The sequence below is a fragment of the Haemaphysalis longicornis genome, unplaced genomic scaffold (genome assembly GCF_048455015.1).
Source record: "Haemaphysalis longicornis isolate Haplotype H1 unplaced genomic scaffold, Haemaphysalis longicornis Haplotype H1 scaffold_1, whole genome shotgun sequence".
NCBI lineage: Eukaryota > Metazoa > Arthropoda > Arachnida > Ixodida > Ixodidae > Haemaphysalis > Haemaphysalis longicornis.
Window position 1 is genome coordinate 221,921,956 of NW_027526203.1, and position 18,355 is coordinate 221,940,310.

Genomic DNA, 18,355 nt, shown 5'->3' on the forward strand with positions numbered 1-18,355 from the left:
CCGTATCAACGTGACGTCGCGGTAGACCGCCTCCACGCCGCACTCACAAAAGAAATCACAGAGCGTGTTCTTCCACACTTACGGACTTCTCCCAAAATGGCCGCCTCCACTGTTCCCGTCAATCTATCGGCGGCGTCGGGCTCTCTGAAGGTGATTTTTAGTGGCTTTCAGTGGTATTCCTTTTTTGCATGTTGTGTGCAGTGTTCTTAACATGCACGGTAACGACAATCGCTATGGTGTTTCTTCTTCTGCTTAGTGAGCACTCGGCATTGCCAGGAAACAGCCGCCGCTGCAGGAACTGGAATCTGTGTACGCTGTGTGATACAAAGCGGTTGTCATCCTGTGCGGGCGTTTGGTCTTGAGCGTGAAGTGCTTCTTGTTTTACCATTTAGTCCCTCCTGTGTCTGTGCTACCCAAGTTATCGCACCAGTGACTGCGACAGGGGGCGATAAATCCATGTTTATTTTTTGTAGATTACGCCAGTCTTAAATATAACTTCTGTGCATAGCGCACAATGTTAACACCATGGAGAGGTATGCACGGGACAAAATGCAAATAGCGCGACATCGCGTGCTGCATTTCGTTAGAGCATATGTCGAGCCGTGCGTCCCAAGTCCATGCCGAACGCAAGCGTATTCGCCCAAATTGTGATCAAGTTGCCAAATACAGGAAGCTGAATTTTCGCGTTTTTTGACCGTGAATGCGTACGAGCTGTAGTTTAGCTGCATCATGTGATTTAATATGTCACCTTTCCTATTTTGATTTTTGTTTACGCTGAGATTCCATTGTTAAATGTATTATTTGCAGCTTATATGTTTTCGTCGCCTGTTTTTTGTTGGAGCGCTTTAAGTTGTTTTTTTGGACAAAAACGTTTGTAAATTAAATACGAACAGGGATCTGCATTGAGTTTGCATTGTTTATGATAATATAAAGATTCCACGTGAGTATTACCACTGTAAGTTCAATTTCATTGTCTCTCTTATGCTTCATGAATGAGCTGTGCTTCGCGATAGTGACATTTCATGAGCTAGATTTCACCGATATGACCAGGTGAAACCATGCATGTGAAGACATGAAACGCAGCACTGAAATCAAATAAACCACCTTTCAGCTTTTCTTACACATGCGCATGCATATATTTTGCCAAATCCAATTATTGCATCAAAGATGTGCATTATTGAAGCTATAGAGGCACTGCTTGCCTTGTGTTTATGTAACTTAAGAAGCAGCTGCTGCAATGGTCATCTGCATGCATATGCTGTAAATTCGAAATAAAGCATTCCGGGTGGAAAACACATCAGCATTTCACCCGTTCTCACTGTTGCGTCACAAGTGGCTGCTGGAGCCACAAGCTCGCTGCTGCAGCAGTGCTCAACATCGTGGATGCCAAGTCGAATAGTAAGCTGCTGCTTGCCGCAGCACTGTTCACAACTAAACACGTGCAATGTCTACACATATATTAGGAGTGTACATCGCAATGACAGCACATAAAGTAATGCCCAATTCATAACACAGGCAATGAAGTATGTTTGATGGGTTACTTAGTGATCTGCTCATAAAAAGTTATCTGGACTGGTTGATGCACATATCGGTTGAGTGGATGCATTGAAAGACACATATGGTACACATCGCTGCGTTGAAACTGGTCAATGCATATCATACTTTTCTTGTTACGCAAGAGCCAGAATCGGATCATATGTTTAGGAAGAAATTTATTATCTTGCCAAAGATGCACTACATGAAATTATTCCCATACATGTGAGGATCGATTGAAGCCAACATTGTTTCTCCTCCCCAAAGCTTTGGGAATTGTTTTTATTAACGTTGTGCTTCTGCATTTTATCCAGTGGCTTAGACAACAGATAAAACCTATTTATCCAATTCCTGCGTAAGACAGCAGATAGCCAGATAGAAGCTAAACAGAATCAAATAAGAAATAAAACACCGAAGAAACTTTTCTCGTCCTCACTGCTGTTATCATAAGTCAGATTTGGCTCAGACAGCTAAACAGACCCACTGCTAAATAATGCAGAGCAAATGAAACGAGCTATAAGACACTGAAGCAGATTTATTTGTTCTTAACGCTCTATCAGAAGACAATTTGGCTCAGCCAGCCACATGGGCACGCAATGTTCAGTTACATGCTTTCACGAAGGCATTTAAATTTGCAACTTTGTTTCTGCATTCCGTACGTGTATAAGTGTCCAAACAATGTAAAAAACTTGCGGTGAAAACTCAAACTAACGTCTTTTCCTGTAGGTGAAACTTGCCTTTATCGCCATTTACATAGTGTCGCACAAGGAGCGCTAGCACCACACACCGCATAAGTGATCCTGCTCAAAGTGAATTTGTGAACTCGCTTGACTCGGCTTGCACACACCTCCTGCTATACATGCGAATAGCCATCCTCCCCGTGCAACGAAAACTATCGCACAGTGCAAGCGTGGCCTTGCTTCCAGAAAATAGTTCGGAAGTGCGGGCTTTCTCTAGCTTGAAATGTACGATTTCCTTTTATGGATACATCTGCCACGCAGTATCCTGTCATGACTGCACTCATTCAGCTTAATCCCTGCATCACACTTGCAAGAAATGAGATCAGAAACCAAGCACTGCAACAGCCTTTTCTGATTCTCATAGCTACATATCAAGGCAACCAACCCTGAGCCAGCACCACACAACACACCACTCAGTTCACTACAGCAAATGAGATCATACATCGATTGTTGAAATAACTTCTTCCATCCTCACTGCTATACTGGAAGATCCCTGTTGACTTTATGACACAGCACACACCCCTGACTAATGGCAAATGAAATAACAAACCAAACACTGCAATGGCCTCTTCTGATTCTCATAGCTACCTATCAAAGCAATCAACCATGAGCAAGTTACGCACCACAGACAGGCTGCTCAGTTAACTCCAGAAATAAGTCTTAATAAAGCACACAAACAGCATGCCTGGTCTTTTCTGCTGTCTAAAGGAGTTGCTTGCTCCTGCAGCTATTGAAACACAGCTAAATGCCGCACTCCACACTAACTGAAAGGGGCAAAGGCGGCACTGGCGAATAGGTGGCAGCCTTACACATCTTGAAAGGACTCGATACCAGATAGGTCACAGTCGAAGTCCCTGTCACCTTCACCCAGGTGTATTATAATATAGTTTGAATATGCGCACTGGCTCCACCGTCTCCACTGAACTTTGTTTCAATGTTGATCACATGCTGAACGGCATTTGCCCAGTGTTGAGCTGTTACCTTGGCAGACAGCTTAAATGTGGCATTTTTGGATGCGACGCCTCGTTTCATCTGTGCCTATATGAGCTCAGTGGGACTGAGCTCACAATGGTAGGGCGGGAGCCTAAGCACAATACATCCTGCGCTTTCAGCTGAACCGTCAATACAATACTTGATGTACCGTGCCTTAACAGAGGCCACAAAGCTGAGCAGCCCCTTTTTAAGCATTTTTTTATCCCAAGCAAGTCCTTTGGACATCAGCCAGTCCTGAACAACATTTTTGCGGGTGCCGTCCATCTCCTCATGGTAGTCACCGGTCTTCGTACTCCGAAAGATGTCCAGGCAACCGCCAACGAAGCCGCCCTCGCTGCCAAAGTGCGTTACAATCAGGCACTGCCCTTCCCCTGACGGCTGCTTCAAATGTGTCGTCAGACCACGCATTAAGGCGTCGTGGTGGGAAGGAACCGCCATGTCCATCCAAACAGTCGATATAATGTGTCCTGCATTCACTCAGGTTTCATCAAAGCAGAAGATTTTTCTATCTTCAATCCTGTACCTGGCGATGTCGTAGAGGTACTTCTGCTGCCACGCAACAATGTCGTCCCGCTCGATCAGCAGCGAGTTCCGACCCCTCTTCTCATACCTGAACTCGATGTCATTCAGCAGGCGGCGCACAGTCTTGAGAGGAGCAACATCGCTGCTAGCGTTGACGTCCGCAGAAATTGCCTTCACTGTCGGGATCCCATTGCGGCGAAAAAGGTGATGCACAGGCGACCGCAATGCGCACTGCGTGAAGTCGTCGTGCACTTCTGTGCGTCGTTTCTTTTCAGCGCTTCGCGGGCGCTTTCGGGAGGGTGTCGCAACATTTCCATCGTTATTTTTCATCTCATTCTCCACATCCATCACCAAGCTCATGCTGACTCCCAGAAGATCTCTCATTGCCACAACCGTTTCTTTAACGTTGCACTCTGGGTGAAGATGCCGCAAGCGAACGTATGCGTTCCGGATCATCTCCCGTCTGCAGCTGCAGATGACACAGCCGCTTTAGTTTTTCTTGTACCATCGGCGTGGCATGGATGGCAACGCACCACAATCCTCAGTCCAGAACGATAAAGCACTCTCACACACAACTTCATCGGGCTCCAAGCCGGAAAAGGGAACCGGCAATGCATAAAACCAGAAGCAAACAGTTGAAGGAAAACCCGGAAGAGCAGAAATTTACTACCAGCAATAAAGTTGAAACTCACTACTCCAGCTGACGAATAAGTTCTTTCACGCGTTGCGTTATACCGGCAAATAAAGAATTTTTAGCTAAGGTATTTATCTCCGCTCAAAATGAAGGCGTCCTGAAGAACTACTTTTCAGTGCGGACTCACTCAGAAAAGCTTGGCGCCGAGCGCTGCCTACAGGTGCAAGGCAGCCGGCCGCGACGTCACGTTGATAGAGCAACACCATTGGCTGGAAGGGAACTTTGGGTGGGCGACGCCCCTTTTTTTCTAGACTTGTATCCCAGTATAGTTGTTTTTAAGCTCTTAACCCTGTCCCAACAATGTTTTAGTCCATTAGTATTAACACATTAAGTAGCAAGCAAATGTGCTGCAGTTCCTCTGTGTTAAACTGACGCTTTCTAAGCAACATGTTTGTTGGGCAACAAAAGCCTATTGACCTATTATTCGGCTTACTCTAAGCTGGTGAAAAGGGGGCCATTGCTAATCTATGCTTCAAGAATGCTCTTAAAAAATTATGCCATTACTCTATCAAAGCAGCTTCAAAGAGTAATCGGAATGCTTGCTTGCAAGCTGGGTGTCCTGCGGCCGTTCTGGTATCTGTAGCAGAAAGTACCCTCAAGAATATTAGAGATGAAAAATGGCAGTCAGAGAATAAAGATAAGAAAAAAAAGCAGTGATTTCATATTTGCATAGCACACTGCATTGTCTAAGAAATACTACCTAAAAAAATCGGATGAAAGTAAAAGTTCATGATGGGAACAGCGCAAAACAAAACTTGGACAAGAAAGACCACGGGACGAGGCGCTTCATGATACATCATGGACCTATACCAACAAGCCCAACTCGCAGTTCTTCTTAATGAAAATAAAAGTTGTTCTCTCTGTGCCCAGCAAACTGAATCAACCATGCAGGTTGCCTAACCCCTTCCACAAAGCCCTGGCTGAGGGTAGAAATCACAGGACACTTTCTGTGGAATGCGTGGTGGGGGTGGTGCACAATGTAACATTCTGCTGTTATGCAGGAAGAAATACATCGCACCAGACAGCCGATGTCTTAACAACCGGTTAAGGGAGCACAGACTAAATGTTAGCAACTACCGGGACGGCCATTTCTCTGCTCCCTGCCATGGCTGTGGCTGCAAGCCATTGTTTGAATCATGCACAGTACGAGCGAGACTGAGAGCAAAATGTAAGCGAGGTAATTGAGGCAGACCTGATTATTAGAGCCAGGTCGTCTTTGTCATGTGGTAAGAAGAGCCCATACACGAAGGGGGATTGGCCCGAAAAGAAGATGACGGATGAAAAGACGAAGAGAAAGAAGAATCAGAGTACGGGATGGCAAGAAGGATCTGGAAGAAACCAATGAAGAACATGCAAAGAGTGATTAAGAGGAGGAGGAGGTTGGCTGGACCAGCAAATAGGATCCTCACACGACAGAATGCGAGGTGAAGAGGAGGACAATGAAGTTGGAGTGTAGAGAGGGTGGAACGAGGTCTTGGGAGGAACGGTGGCAAGTTCGGGCTGTGCCCCACAACGCACCAGCGGCATTGCACCGTTTGGCAGCGGGCAGCTCGGAACCACCTATTACCAGCGGCTTCGCTCTGCTGGCCTCCTGCTGACCGGCGGCATCGCACCGCGTGACAACATTTGGCGAGCCTGCCAGGATCTATCCTTGGCCCAACCACGCGTCTCACGCGGCGAATGTTGTCACGCGTCTCACGCGGCAGAGAAATGAGGCTCGGTTTGAAGCATTTGATTTACACACAATATATTTACAACACCAAAACCTCAAACGAACGCGATCATAACAAACTCACAAGCATATCACACTACACCAAAAAGAAACACGCACAAACAAAAATCTACTCAAATAGTAACTATACCCCGTTAACTGTCTATGCCAAATTTAAACAAGTCCCACCCTGTAGCACGTCGAAGCCGCTGCTATTCCGATGACGTGTCCCGGTGGGTAGGCTTCTCCGTTGCCGAAAGTCGCAGCACGTCGCGACGGCCCATGCTGGTCGCAGTGGTCCGGATGACCGTGGTGCGATGCCACGGCTTCGCTGAGCAGCGCGGCTCAGCAGGCGGCCAGCAGTGCGAAGCTGCTGGTCATAGGTGGTCCCGAGCTGCCCGCTGCCGGACGGTGCGATGCCGCTGGTGCGTCGGGGGGCACGGCCCGACGGGTCGCCGGCGGTGCGATGCCGCCGGTCAGCAGGAGGCCAGCAGAGCGAAGCCGCTGGTAATAGGTGGCTCCGAGCTGCCCGCTGCCAAACGGTGCGATGCCGCTGGTGCGTTGTGGGGCACGGCCCGAACTTGCCACCGTTCCTTCCAAGACCTCGTTCCACTCTCTCTACACTCCAACTGTCCTCCTTCCTCTTCACCTCGCATTCTGTCGTGTGAGGATCCTATTTGCTGGTCCAGCCAACCTCCTCCTCCTCTTAATCACTCTTTGCATGTTCTTCATTGGTTTTTTCCAGATCCTTCTTGCCATCCCGTACTCTGATTCTTCTTTCTCTTCGTCTTTTCTTCCGTCATCATCTTTTCAGGCCAATCCCCCTTCGGGTATGGGCTCTTCTTACCACATGACAGTCTTGCATGAGTGTGCCATCACTTAGTCTGACAGATCAGCGCTCAACATTTCTTCACATGGCTTCAACAGCTACGCCTTGGTGGTGAAGTGTGAATATTTGTGTGTACATGTCTTTCGAACAGAGCTTGTTGAAAGTTAGCGCAATGTAGTGTCCCATCTCACCTCTGTAAGTGTTTGTACGCACTATAAATTTTTCAAGATTTCCACAGATGTTTGATGAGCTCAGCTGATAGCGGATGGCTACGACAGAGTTTCATACTAATATATACTAGAGGGAAATCTGGCACAACCGTCTAGGGGAGACGTGCTTCAGCGAGTGTTCTGTCATGTACTGGGCCGGCACGTTCCACTTGTGTTTGGCATGGCTCCTGAACAGGCTGAAAAGTTGCGTTGCCTCTGGCTGCGAAAAATCAACAATATTACTGTAGAAGATTAATCAAATTTGTTTTGTTATTATACAATTGGTGCTCCAAAAATATTTGTCAGGAATTATTTAGAGGCTTCGTGCACGACGAACAAGAAAAATATGTTACCTTCTTTTGTGGATTTTAGCTTCGAGACAAAAAAGAAGCCTTGTGGCTAGTCAAGCCAAGTAGGCCAGGAACGTTGCTAGCTGCAATGGTGGCGCCCATGACGGCCCACAACTGCAGCCCCAGATTTCCCTTTAGTATATATTAGTATGAACTCTATGGGCTACGAGCCCATGAAAATCGCTCATTGAGCCTAGTACTGCCATCGCAACAATATACCCGAAGACTTCTTGTATGGGAGGTAGTTACTTTCGCCAATCGCGAGTGATGCGATGATGATGATGGTCAGACTTTTGTGGTGCAAGGCCAAGGTTCGTGAGGCTGCAAGCGCTTGCTTGCAGCCTCACGAACCCTACAACAACAACAACAACAAACAAACAAGAACAAAATAAAAAAACAAAATAAAAGTTGATTTGTACAATGTACGCACACAGTCTTACGTCTTTCTTAATGATGTAATGGGCGAACTTTCACGGGAAAGTTACGGTTACCGATGATCTCCCCCTCTCGAGCTTCGCCCCACTTATCATTCATTCCGTGGATATGGCGTGATTTTTTATTACATGTAGTCTGTTGTCTTTTTGTTCACTCCAGTGTGCTTGCCAGGTTTTCTGAAGGTGCTGTCTGATGTGTGGATTGAGGTTGGTGTAAAGTACTGTTGTTTTGTCCACTGTACTTGTAAGTGCAGCGGTAGCGGCTATTCCATCCACCACCTTGTTGCCAGTGATCCCAGCATGGACTGGAACCCAGCACAGGAGCAGTTCAAGGTTTTGTGCATATACAAACATTATGGTGTTGACAACAAGATTGACAACACAGGTTTTGGAAAGCTTTTGACAAGACAATGCCTGCACAACACTCAGGGGGTCTGTATAGATTACGGACTGTGGAATTTTAGTTTGGAGGATATGATTAACAAGAAACATACCGCAAGCCTCTGCCGTGGAGATAATAGCACAGTGTAGACCACTTTTAACATGTCGTAGGAGCTACTAAAATCCGCAATATAAGCGGTACCACACTATAAACAAAACATGCAAATTAAGCCATGTTGCAAGCTACCTTTCATTCATTCTTTGTTTCTCATCAGCCAAACAAACGCCACTTAAAAACAGAGATACAGTCTTCATTTCGTCTATTTTTTACGCATACACGCGCTGCTGCACAGCCTTACAAACCGCGAGCCCTGCTTTGACTTATACTTTGTGTTAACGTTTTGAGGTATCTGCATTTCTTAACATCTACAAGCACGGATGCTGCAGAGTCCGGGAATAAACCCAGCTAATGCAAGCAAGATTTTTTTTTTTTTTTTTTTTAATTTTCGTCCATGCTTTGCCTTCTCAATGCTGTGCCGAAGGCAGTTGCTTATCAGCACAAGGTACAGGTAGTGAAAACCTCTGGCATCATGGCTCAGCTCACTAGTTGTTCGAAAAGTGAACGGGTAGTTGCTTATCTGCACAATGTTGTAATAGCAACAACTTACCATACCTTAACGTGCCGAAACACATGGGTTTTTGCTTTTCGCTTCCATCAGATGCACAAAAAATTTTCTCTTCTACATTTGTATACCATGCACTTATATGCTACATAATTTTTGCGATGGGATGATGAACAAACGTTTATTATAGAGTAAAGGGGTAAAGGAAAGGTGTGGGCTCAGCCTCCTATGTCCAGGAAACCGCGGTTTACGATGGGAAAAAAAAAATTTGCTAGACTACCCAAAATCACTGCTCTCCCCATGGGCAGGAAAGTGTTACGACTGATAATGGTGATGACAGTGTGTGTTTTATTTTGCCAAATAATACTAATAGCACCTCTTGCACGAAACTTGGGACACTTTAAGCAAAGCTGTACAGGCATGGGGCTACGGATGCTGCTACGGAAGGAGCTACGTTTGAAGCTGCGCAACAGCCCCGAGTTGTTGGCCTCACTACCAGCCAATACATCCGTGCGCTCTGTGCTACGAAAGCACGAAGGAAAGAGAGAAAGAGAGGGGGCGAGCGCACCCCGCTGAACTCACACTTCCTCCATCTCCTCCTCCTCGTCCTGGGCGAGGCGGAAGTAGGGGTTGGACTGGGTGGGCCGGAACTTGTACCCCGTCAGCACAAAGAAGATGAGCGTGGCCCCTTCCCGGAACAGCTCGTCCAGCCACTCGTACCGGAAGGGCACCGTGATCTGCGGGGGTTGGTGGGGGCCCTGCTTCACAGAGTCGGGAACGGTAGCACCACTCCTCCCCCCCCCACCACCCTGCGACCTCCGAGCTACATGGGCCCCTCTTCTCGTCCTCCATCTTTTCAGTGCCCTCGAAGGTGTAACCAAACACAAACGAAACAGGCATGCATTACAGGCACCTGGGAGGTGCGGGCACTCCACCGAGGGAAGGAAAAACAAACGGGAAGAACGTGTGGAGCACAAAGGTCTCGCTTACTTTCCCTGTCCTGAAACACAGCACCTCCCTGTAGGTGAAAGTCACAACAGCACACATCATGCGTGTCTGCGAAAAAACTGCCACTACGGAAGAACAGTGCAAGAGGAGCCACAAGAGAAGCACTGGCTAATACCAACTGCTCATTCACTGCAATGGACACAGCTTCAACAGTGCTGCCTGCACATGCAAAAAAGGAAAGCACTAAACAGGGTGTCTAGCAAATTGCCTAATTCAATTTCCCTGACTTTTCCATGTTTTCCATGACCATTTTAAACGAAATTCCCTGACCTATACAGCAGGCTTCATTCTGTACAGTGCGCGTCAGGCTTGTCTAGGGCAAGCGAGCGTGCGGCTTCCGAACACGCTGGCGACATCTGCTGATAGTGGATGGGTTGTAGATAGCTTGCCATTGCGCGTGCGTGGATCTCGGACAGACTCGGGTCGGTCGTCTTATAGCATGGGCCCCTCAAACTTAGAGACGCCACGCCCCGCAAGGGGCGCTTTTATTCTGCAGTGCCAATCGTAGGCGGTGACACGGGTATAAGCGTGTAATTTGACGCTATGCATTATCAGTGCAGCCGTTACTTAATCGCTCAAAGGTTTCGACGGAAAGCACCGCACTGCGTTCTTGTTGCATGCTTTTCGTTTGATAAACGTGAGATTCAGAATATTAGCGGAGGTCGTTTTGTAGTATTACGTAACCGCCTGCTGGGCTATTGCACCGCGTCGAACGACGCATCTATCTGGCCTGTCAACGCTCCCAGCTGCCACTGTGAAAGACAAGCGCCCCTCGAGGGTGGTGGCGTCTGCAAATTCGAGCGGCACATGCGAAACGACAACCGGCCTGACCCTGTCCGAGATCGGTGCACGCACAATGGCAAGCTATCTCCAACCCAGCAGCTATCAGCAGATGTCGCCAGCATGCTTCGAAGCCCCGCGCTCGCGCATTGCCCCAGACAAGCCTGACGCGCACTGTACATCATCATTCTGTCATTCTCGGTCCATGAAGCATGTAAAAAGCGTAGAGAAAACACATTCTATCATAGGGAAAAACACATTTGTTGCAAGTAGCCTAATTCTCAAAATGCACTTTGATTAACTTCAGTTTGTTCGTTCAGTTTGAGGTTTGCTTGCCTTCAGTTATGGCTTCAGAGAGTTTATTTCATCTTGCGGTATAGAAGCTTCAAGTTGCGCTTCAGCGAGCACCTTTTGCTTTTTTTAGATGCGACTGCACCTCATTCACTCGCCTTGTCCCTCCATACGGTGATGTTGTTGTCCGTCTACACCCCTCCCCCATTCTCCTCGCCACGCAAGCTGCGCTCTCCGCCGCTCACTCCCTCTCCCCTCCGATAGCGAACACTCTCTCGCAAGGGGCATTGGATTGGATTGGATTGGGTTGGGTTGGATTGGATTGGATTAAAGTGGATTGTGTTGGATTGTGTTGCGTCATAGCCGCGCCACGTTGCGTCATAGCCACGGTCGTTCCAGCACCGGCGTTCCGATTTCCATCGATGCGTTGAATGGAGCCTAACAATTCTGCTATCGCCCGCGCAACCGTAACAAGCACCGATCCCTGTGATAACAGGAATGCTAGCACCACTGAAGACAAGGCTGCGAAGCGGCGTGAATGTGATGCTGAACGCAAACGATTGAAGCGAGCAGCCGATTCCGAACTTCGTAAACGTGATACCGAACGCAAACGGTTGAAGCGAGCAAGATGCGTCGCATCTCCACAGGGTTCCCCTCACGGGAAGGTCGGGTAATTTTTCTTGAATGTCCTGGCTCGACATGCAACGTGAACCGCATGGTGTGTTTTTGCATGCGATTCAGGCGCGTCGGCGTTGCGCATGCAATTTTTTGACGCCCCGTCGACGATTCGCGCGCGCGGCAGCTTCTGCCTCGCTCAGAAAATGACGCACGTCGCGCGCGGCAGTGGGAGGAGCCTGACGACTTGCGCTAATGGGGAGCCGCGCACCTCATGGGGGCAGTTTCGAAGCTCTCGAGACAGCCGGCTGGCTCCGCCAGAGATGTTTAGGCTTACCACCCCGGCAGGTATTGCATGGGCGCTTTCACTAGCGGCGCGGATGATATTTTGTAGAAGAGTTTTCGCCCACATTATAAGCTCCTTTACCTCACAAGCAACTTCATGCGTGCCTTGTGCGGCATTTTAGAGAGTGCTTAGAAGCGGTCGCTTGAGCTCGTGTCACCACTTCGCAGTCGAAGCCTCCGCCATGTTGCCGCTGCCGGCAGCACCGCGCGCAGCGCGTGGGTGGTTTCGCGGCTAAATATAGAGGCTTTATCCGTGGCAGCTTCAGCGCTCCTGTGACGTGCGCGGCACGTTTTCGCGAGCAGAAAACACCCCATGCGGTTCACGCTAAACCATGTCATGTTCCTTTTTGATTATGAAATTCTGGCTTCTGATGTCATAAGAAAGAAGTTCTTTCAAGATTAACTCCCAAAAAGCGCTGCCTTTTAAAATTCGCTGGAAAAAAAAAGCACGTTGTGCGTGCGATTCGGGCACCAGCTACATCATCACTCTGCGCAAGTGCACCCAGCAACCTAAGCCAGCTGCGAGCTGCATGAACCACACGGCGAGTTTCTGCATGCGTTTCATGCGCAGTTTTTTCTCGGCCGCGTCGGCGATTTCGTGCCTGCGGTGGCTCCTTTCCTGCACAAGCAAGTGCGTTTGTGATTTGAGTAGCATTTTAAAGAGCGGTTAGAAGCAACTGTTGGAGATACCGCACTACTCCGCGGCCGGTGCTGCCACCATGTTGCCGGCACCTGCCGCTCGGCACGCACAATGCGGGTGGTTTCCGCGGCGGCGTCAGCCGTCAGCGCGCCTCAGGCGTGCGCAGTGGGTTTTCACTTGCAGAAAAATCAGAAAATGTTTCATGCGGTTCACGCTTTCGTCGCGCGCGAACGTGTTGCGTTCGGTAACTTCTTGGGGGCCTCCAACACTGGTTTCCCCTATCAGAGGTGAGACAGCCGCGCATATAGTGCAATTTTGATAAAAATTTGTTTTCCTGCGCCAGACTGCTCCAAAAGCTTGAAAATTGCCAAAATTGCGTCAAACTGCTCCAAAACAGTCTGAGAGCCAAGGATTTTAACGCTCCCGTCAGTTTCAGTGGGTTTAGCACGGGTTCAGAAAGGGCCTGTCTACTTCAACTCAGCTTGTGTCAGTTGCTCATGAAATTTCGGAAGTGCTCGATTCATCTGGACAAGTTGATATGCTCTTTTTTTATTTTAGTAAAGCGTTTGATAAGGTTCCCCACGGAAAATTAATTCATAAGCTTGAGTGCATTGGGCTCCCTTCAAATATCATATCATGGGTTAAGGCTTACCTCCGACATAGACAACAGTTTGTAGAAATTAACAAATGTTCCTCTAGTGTCCGTCAAGTAAATTCGGGTGTGCCGCAAGGGAGCGTACTAGGACCGCTTTTATTTCTGATATATATAAATGACATAACTAACAAAATCCCTGATAATGTGCATATTAACCTATTTGCAGATGACTGTGTCATTTTTAAACAAACAGCATCACCAAACGATTCCGATTGGTGTAAACTTTGGGGTATGGAAATAAACATTAAAAAAACTGTCTTGCTTCCGGTAACACGGAAAAAAGAACCTAGTGTATTTTCTTATGTTCTAAATGACCCAATCATAACTGAAGTTAAAAAATACAAATATTTAGGTGTTACATTTAGTAATAAATTATCTTGGTCAGACCATATTTCTGTTACGTGTTCAGCAGCTTTGCGCAAATTGTGGTTTTTGATGAGAAAACTTAGAAAGGCGCCGGCACAAACCAAACTGTTAGCTTATAACACTTTCGTGCGATCGCAACTCGAATACGCGGCGGTTGTTTGGGACCCTCATACTAAAAAGGACACTATGAATTTGGAACGTGTACAAAGAAAGGCTGTTAGATTCATCTTTGGAAAATATAAAAGACAGGATTCCCCAACCTTACTAATGCTTAGAAATAAAATCAGTTCGCTAGAACGCAGACGCAAAGTTTGTCGTCTCCAGTTTTTGCATAGCATCACAAGTGGGAAAATCGGACTTAACCTACCTCGTTACGTAACTTTTCTTCAAGCCCGAAAAACAAGACACAGACATAACCTCTCTATTACGCCAATATTTTCTAAAACAAATTCTCACATGAATAGTTTTTTTGTGCGTACCATTAACGAATGAAATTCCCTCCCCCTTGAGGTTTTACAATCAAGAAATTTCTTACAAGAACTGGAAAACTACTTGCCTCATGAATTAGAATAATCTAAACCTAGGCTTGTGACCACTTGTACGTTAAAGGAAAATTTACCTGCTGTTTTGTTATATTAGTGCTGTGTTTTTGGGGCAGGGCGTTTTGCCCCACTGAGATTTATTGTGTTGATCTTACGTCGCGGTTGTGCTAAGTCAAGTATTTGTAAATTTTTCTGACATGTTATAGATAGCATCATGTTCATGCGTTCTTTGAATTCTTGCTCTGTACTGCCCTCCCTGCATGGGCCAGCATCTTGGCCTGCAGTATGAATAAATGAAATGAAATGAATAAATGCTAACTGACGGCATAATTTTCAAGCACCCCCAAGGTGATGCTGTTTGTAAAGGTTTAACTGATTGATCATTCAATAAAAAACCCGCATAAAATTGCCTTCGATATAGTTTTTTTGAAAGTCAATGTCGGGTTGCACATGTTATATTCTGTGAGTTTTTACAGTTTTCCCATCGAAAACCATTGAAGAGACCTCTAGAAAAAATAGTTCGGTGTACTGAGGCGACAAACTACTCACGCAAGTTGATGAAAAAAAAAACGGCAGTTTTCTGAGCGCCGTATCTCCGGAACGACATCACTGGGAGCCACCATCTTGGTGTGGTAAAGATAGAAAATATGTAGGCTTCTGCGAATATTCGGGCGCTTCGAATATTCGAACGAATATTACAGTATTCGAATTCGCTTTGACCCAAATTTAAAATTTCCGATATTTCGAAGTATTCGAGGTGAACGAATATCAAAACTTCCTTGAAGTTTCAGTTTCGTTAGGCAAGCCGCAGTGCCATTGACATCAGTATTAAATCTTGACTACATGCCGAGCCAAGACAAGGCAATGCTACTTTTTCTAGTTTCGGTTCTATTATTGCGCGCCTAGAGGCAGTGGCGCTGAGGAAACACTCCTCCTCTCATTTTTTTTCTTTCCGCTTCTCTCCGGCGTGACTGGGGGCGCGCATGCGCGAAAACGGTCACCGCAGTTGCTGCTTCCGCACGGCGAGGCCTTGCGAGGCAGCGAGGCCGACGCGCGTCTAATGTAGCAGGCGATTTCTCGTGTGTGCTTTCTCGGACATTATGGTGCTGCAAAAGGGACTCCAAGAACACCAGGATGAATCCTAACGCGAAGTCTCTTTGAGTGCTGTTAACAAAAGGTGAGAACCTTGTTCGTATGCCGTCCGTGAAGCTGAGCTGAAGGATAGGACTTGTGCCGTGCGTGTGCTGTGCTTGATTTGATGACAGACAACCTTGTCTGTGTTGTATTGGTCATCAGTGTTTCTCGCCGCACATCGCGTTCGCAGACGTAACGCGAATAAAGTGTTCAAGTGATATTCGACCTGGCATCGTTACTGCTCAAGCGGCGTGGCTTCGCGCCGTCAGAGTGGGGCTTGCATGGTGGAGGCAGCGGGGTGGCGGTGGCGGTTGCCGGGTGGAAATGGGGGAAGGGATCCAACTGGCATGAGAGGGGAAAGCATTACCTCTCCCCCACGCAAGCTGCGCGTCCTCGCATTGTTGCCATGACAATTATAACGCCTTCAAGGCCAACATGGCGGCGGCGTTGCTAGGGCAATAACAACGCAGTAATGTTTCCCCAGGCTCACCAGGAGAGAATATGGTGCAAGAATCACAATTAGCCCGGACGCTGGGTTGAAGGCTCAGAGACCGCCTCCTGGCAAGACAAGCTAAGCCACATTCAGAGTGTTGTCGTAGCTTTCTTACGCGTGTATGTTCGGCAGGGTAGTCGAGGCTCCTGTTTCATTGTTTCAAACAATGAAATTGTTCCCATTGCAAACATTTGCAATGGAAAAAATTTCGGCTCTCCCAAACGAGCCTGCGCGGCCCGGCGATTTTGATACCAACGAGCTGGCGAGGCGCCCGACTGCCGAACGAGCGAGAGTCCGACGTACGGGCTCTTTCTCCAGGAACAGCCGGGCTGTTTTCTGCTCACGAAAATGCGCCGCGGGCTCCACAGGCGCGCTGACGCTGCCTCGAAACCACCCGCACGCTATGCGGGGCGCGGCCGGCTGCCGCAACCAGGCGGCAGCTTCGGTCGCGAAGTGATCTGGGGTGCTCGAGCCACCGCCTCTAACCGCTACCTAAAATGCCGTTCAAAGCACACATGAAGTTTCTCGTGCGGTAAATTAGCTAATAATGTGGACGAAGACGGTTCTATAAAAAATCATCCGCACCACTAGTGAAAGCGCCCACGAAATATCTGCCGGGGTGCTAAGTCTAAACATCTCTGGTGGAGCCAGCCGGCCATGCATGCAGCCTTCATGCAGCCAGCTGTCTTGAGCGCTTTGAAACTGCCGCACTGAGGCGCACGCCTTCCCATTGGCGCAAATAGTCAGACTCCTCCCACTGCCACGCGCATCATTTTCTGACAAAGGCACAGGCGACCACGGGCATGGAATCGCCGAGGCGGCCGTGAAAATTGCGCGCGCAACGCCGACGCGCACGAATCGCGTGCAAAAACGCTCCTGTAGTGAGCTTGGGCACCGCCAGTGAGGAGACAAAAGTCCAGAAATTACCACTCGGCGACATCGAGGTTAAAAAAAGCAGAAAAACGTCACGGATTTCTCCACGCGAAAGTAAGAAAAGAAATAAACGAAAACTTTTTTTCAGTGCTCAATTTTTTGGTCTGTGTTGGGTCATATGAATTTCGGATGATACGAATATTTTTCGCAGTCCCGCGAGATTCGTATCATCGAGATTTTACTGTAAAACTTTTTTACCGGAATGTCTCAGTGACAGGAAGCTCAGTGACACCAGACAGCTATTCGAATTCGCTTCGAAAGTATTCGACCCTAGGACTATTCGCTTCGAATTTGCTTCGAACTAAAATATCACTATGTATTCGCACAAGCCTAAAAATATGGCAACCGGCCGAAGCAGTTACTCGTGGTTCAGGGCTCAGGCAGAGTGCTCTTCGCCGATTTCTGCCGTGGTTTTGGCTATGGGGATGGCTGAGTTTATAATTAGTCGTTTGATCTGTTGCGGGCAGCTGCGCGACTCGAAAGACGGGATTTCATCAAAAACAACGTGGGGCCCGCAAATCCACCGTCTTTCAGCCTTGAGTGTGAGGTGCGGTGCGTGCTTAAAGTGAAATTTCGGACTCATCGCAGTGTTATAAAACGCTGAGTTATTGCTGCCTTTGACAGTGAGCGTGCAAGCGGTGGGAATGGGATGATCGACTCTGCAGAAGTGGCGGCGCAGGCTACATCGTCGCAAAATGTTCAAGCAGTGTCCGATAGCGGGACGGGTTATTATTGCACGCTAGTAATAATGGTTCATCTATTTGAAGTGAAATTTAATGCTAAGAGGGAGGTGGCTAACCATACCGACGTTACTCAAATTACGATTGTAGCGAACATGCACCGTGGGCATTGAAATGGGAGGGCTGGTGGGGTGCGACTACAGTCACCTCGCTTTGCGCAACTCTTACGCTGGCTCTACACCTGTGTGTAAAGCCCAATCTGGGATTACAAAAATAATAATTTCGGCATTCACATGATAATAATTGCTTAGTTTTTCAATTCGATATTCTCAACCGCGCTCCATGCTATCTATGCATAGAGCCTAAGAATTGAAAAATAGTTTGTTAAAAGGTAGTGCAGTTTGTGTCTTGTGATACTCTGGTAGAACAAACTATATTGAAAAGCTGTTTCAGTGCTATGTACGTTCAAAACCGATTAAAAAGTGCACTCCCCGCCCCCCCGAGTTACCAGAAATTTGATTTTGTAGGCTCCTAAGGTGGCATAATAAATGTCATTCTTCTGCTCCAAATCAATGTTCTTTTGCTCCAAAATAGAGGTTTCGCTGCTCCAAAAGCTGCTCCCAAATCTGGTTCAGCTGTCTCACCCGTGCTCTATTCCGCTCTATTCTAAAACTGTGTGGGCAGGCCCAGAAGTGGTTTTCCCTGACTGGTACTACTTGATTGAAAAATTCCCTGACAATTTCCTGACTTTTCCCGGTGGCTCAAAATTCCCTGACTTTTCTCTGTTTTCCCGGTCGCTAGACACCCTGACTAAAAGCACATAGAGACAAAACCAATGAGAGGAGAAAAGGCAT

At 47.6% G+C, this 18,355-nt stretch overlaps 1 protein-coding gene across 1 annotated transcript in view; it reads right to left on the reverse strand.

Moving 5' to 3' along the window:
* LOC144142193 (protein GPR107-like) overlaps nt 1-18,355 on the reverse strand; it is a 99,619-nt gene that overhangs the window by 2,092 nt on the left and 79,172 nt on the right. The window contains exon 15 of the mRNA XM_077673565.1: nt 9,602-9,756. Coding sequence (XP_077529691.1) covers nt 9,602-9,756 — 155 coding nt within the window. The remainder of the gene's footprint in view (nt 1-9,601; nt 9,757-18,355) is intronic.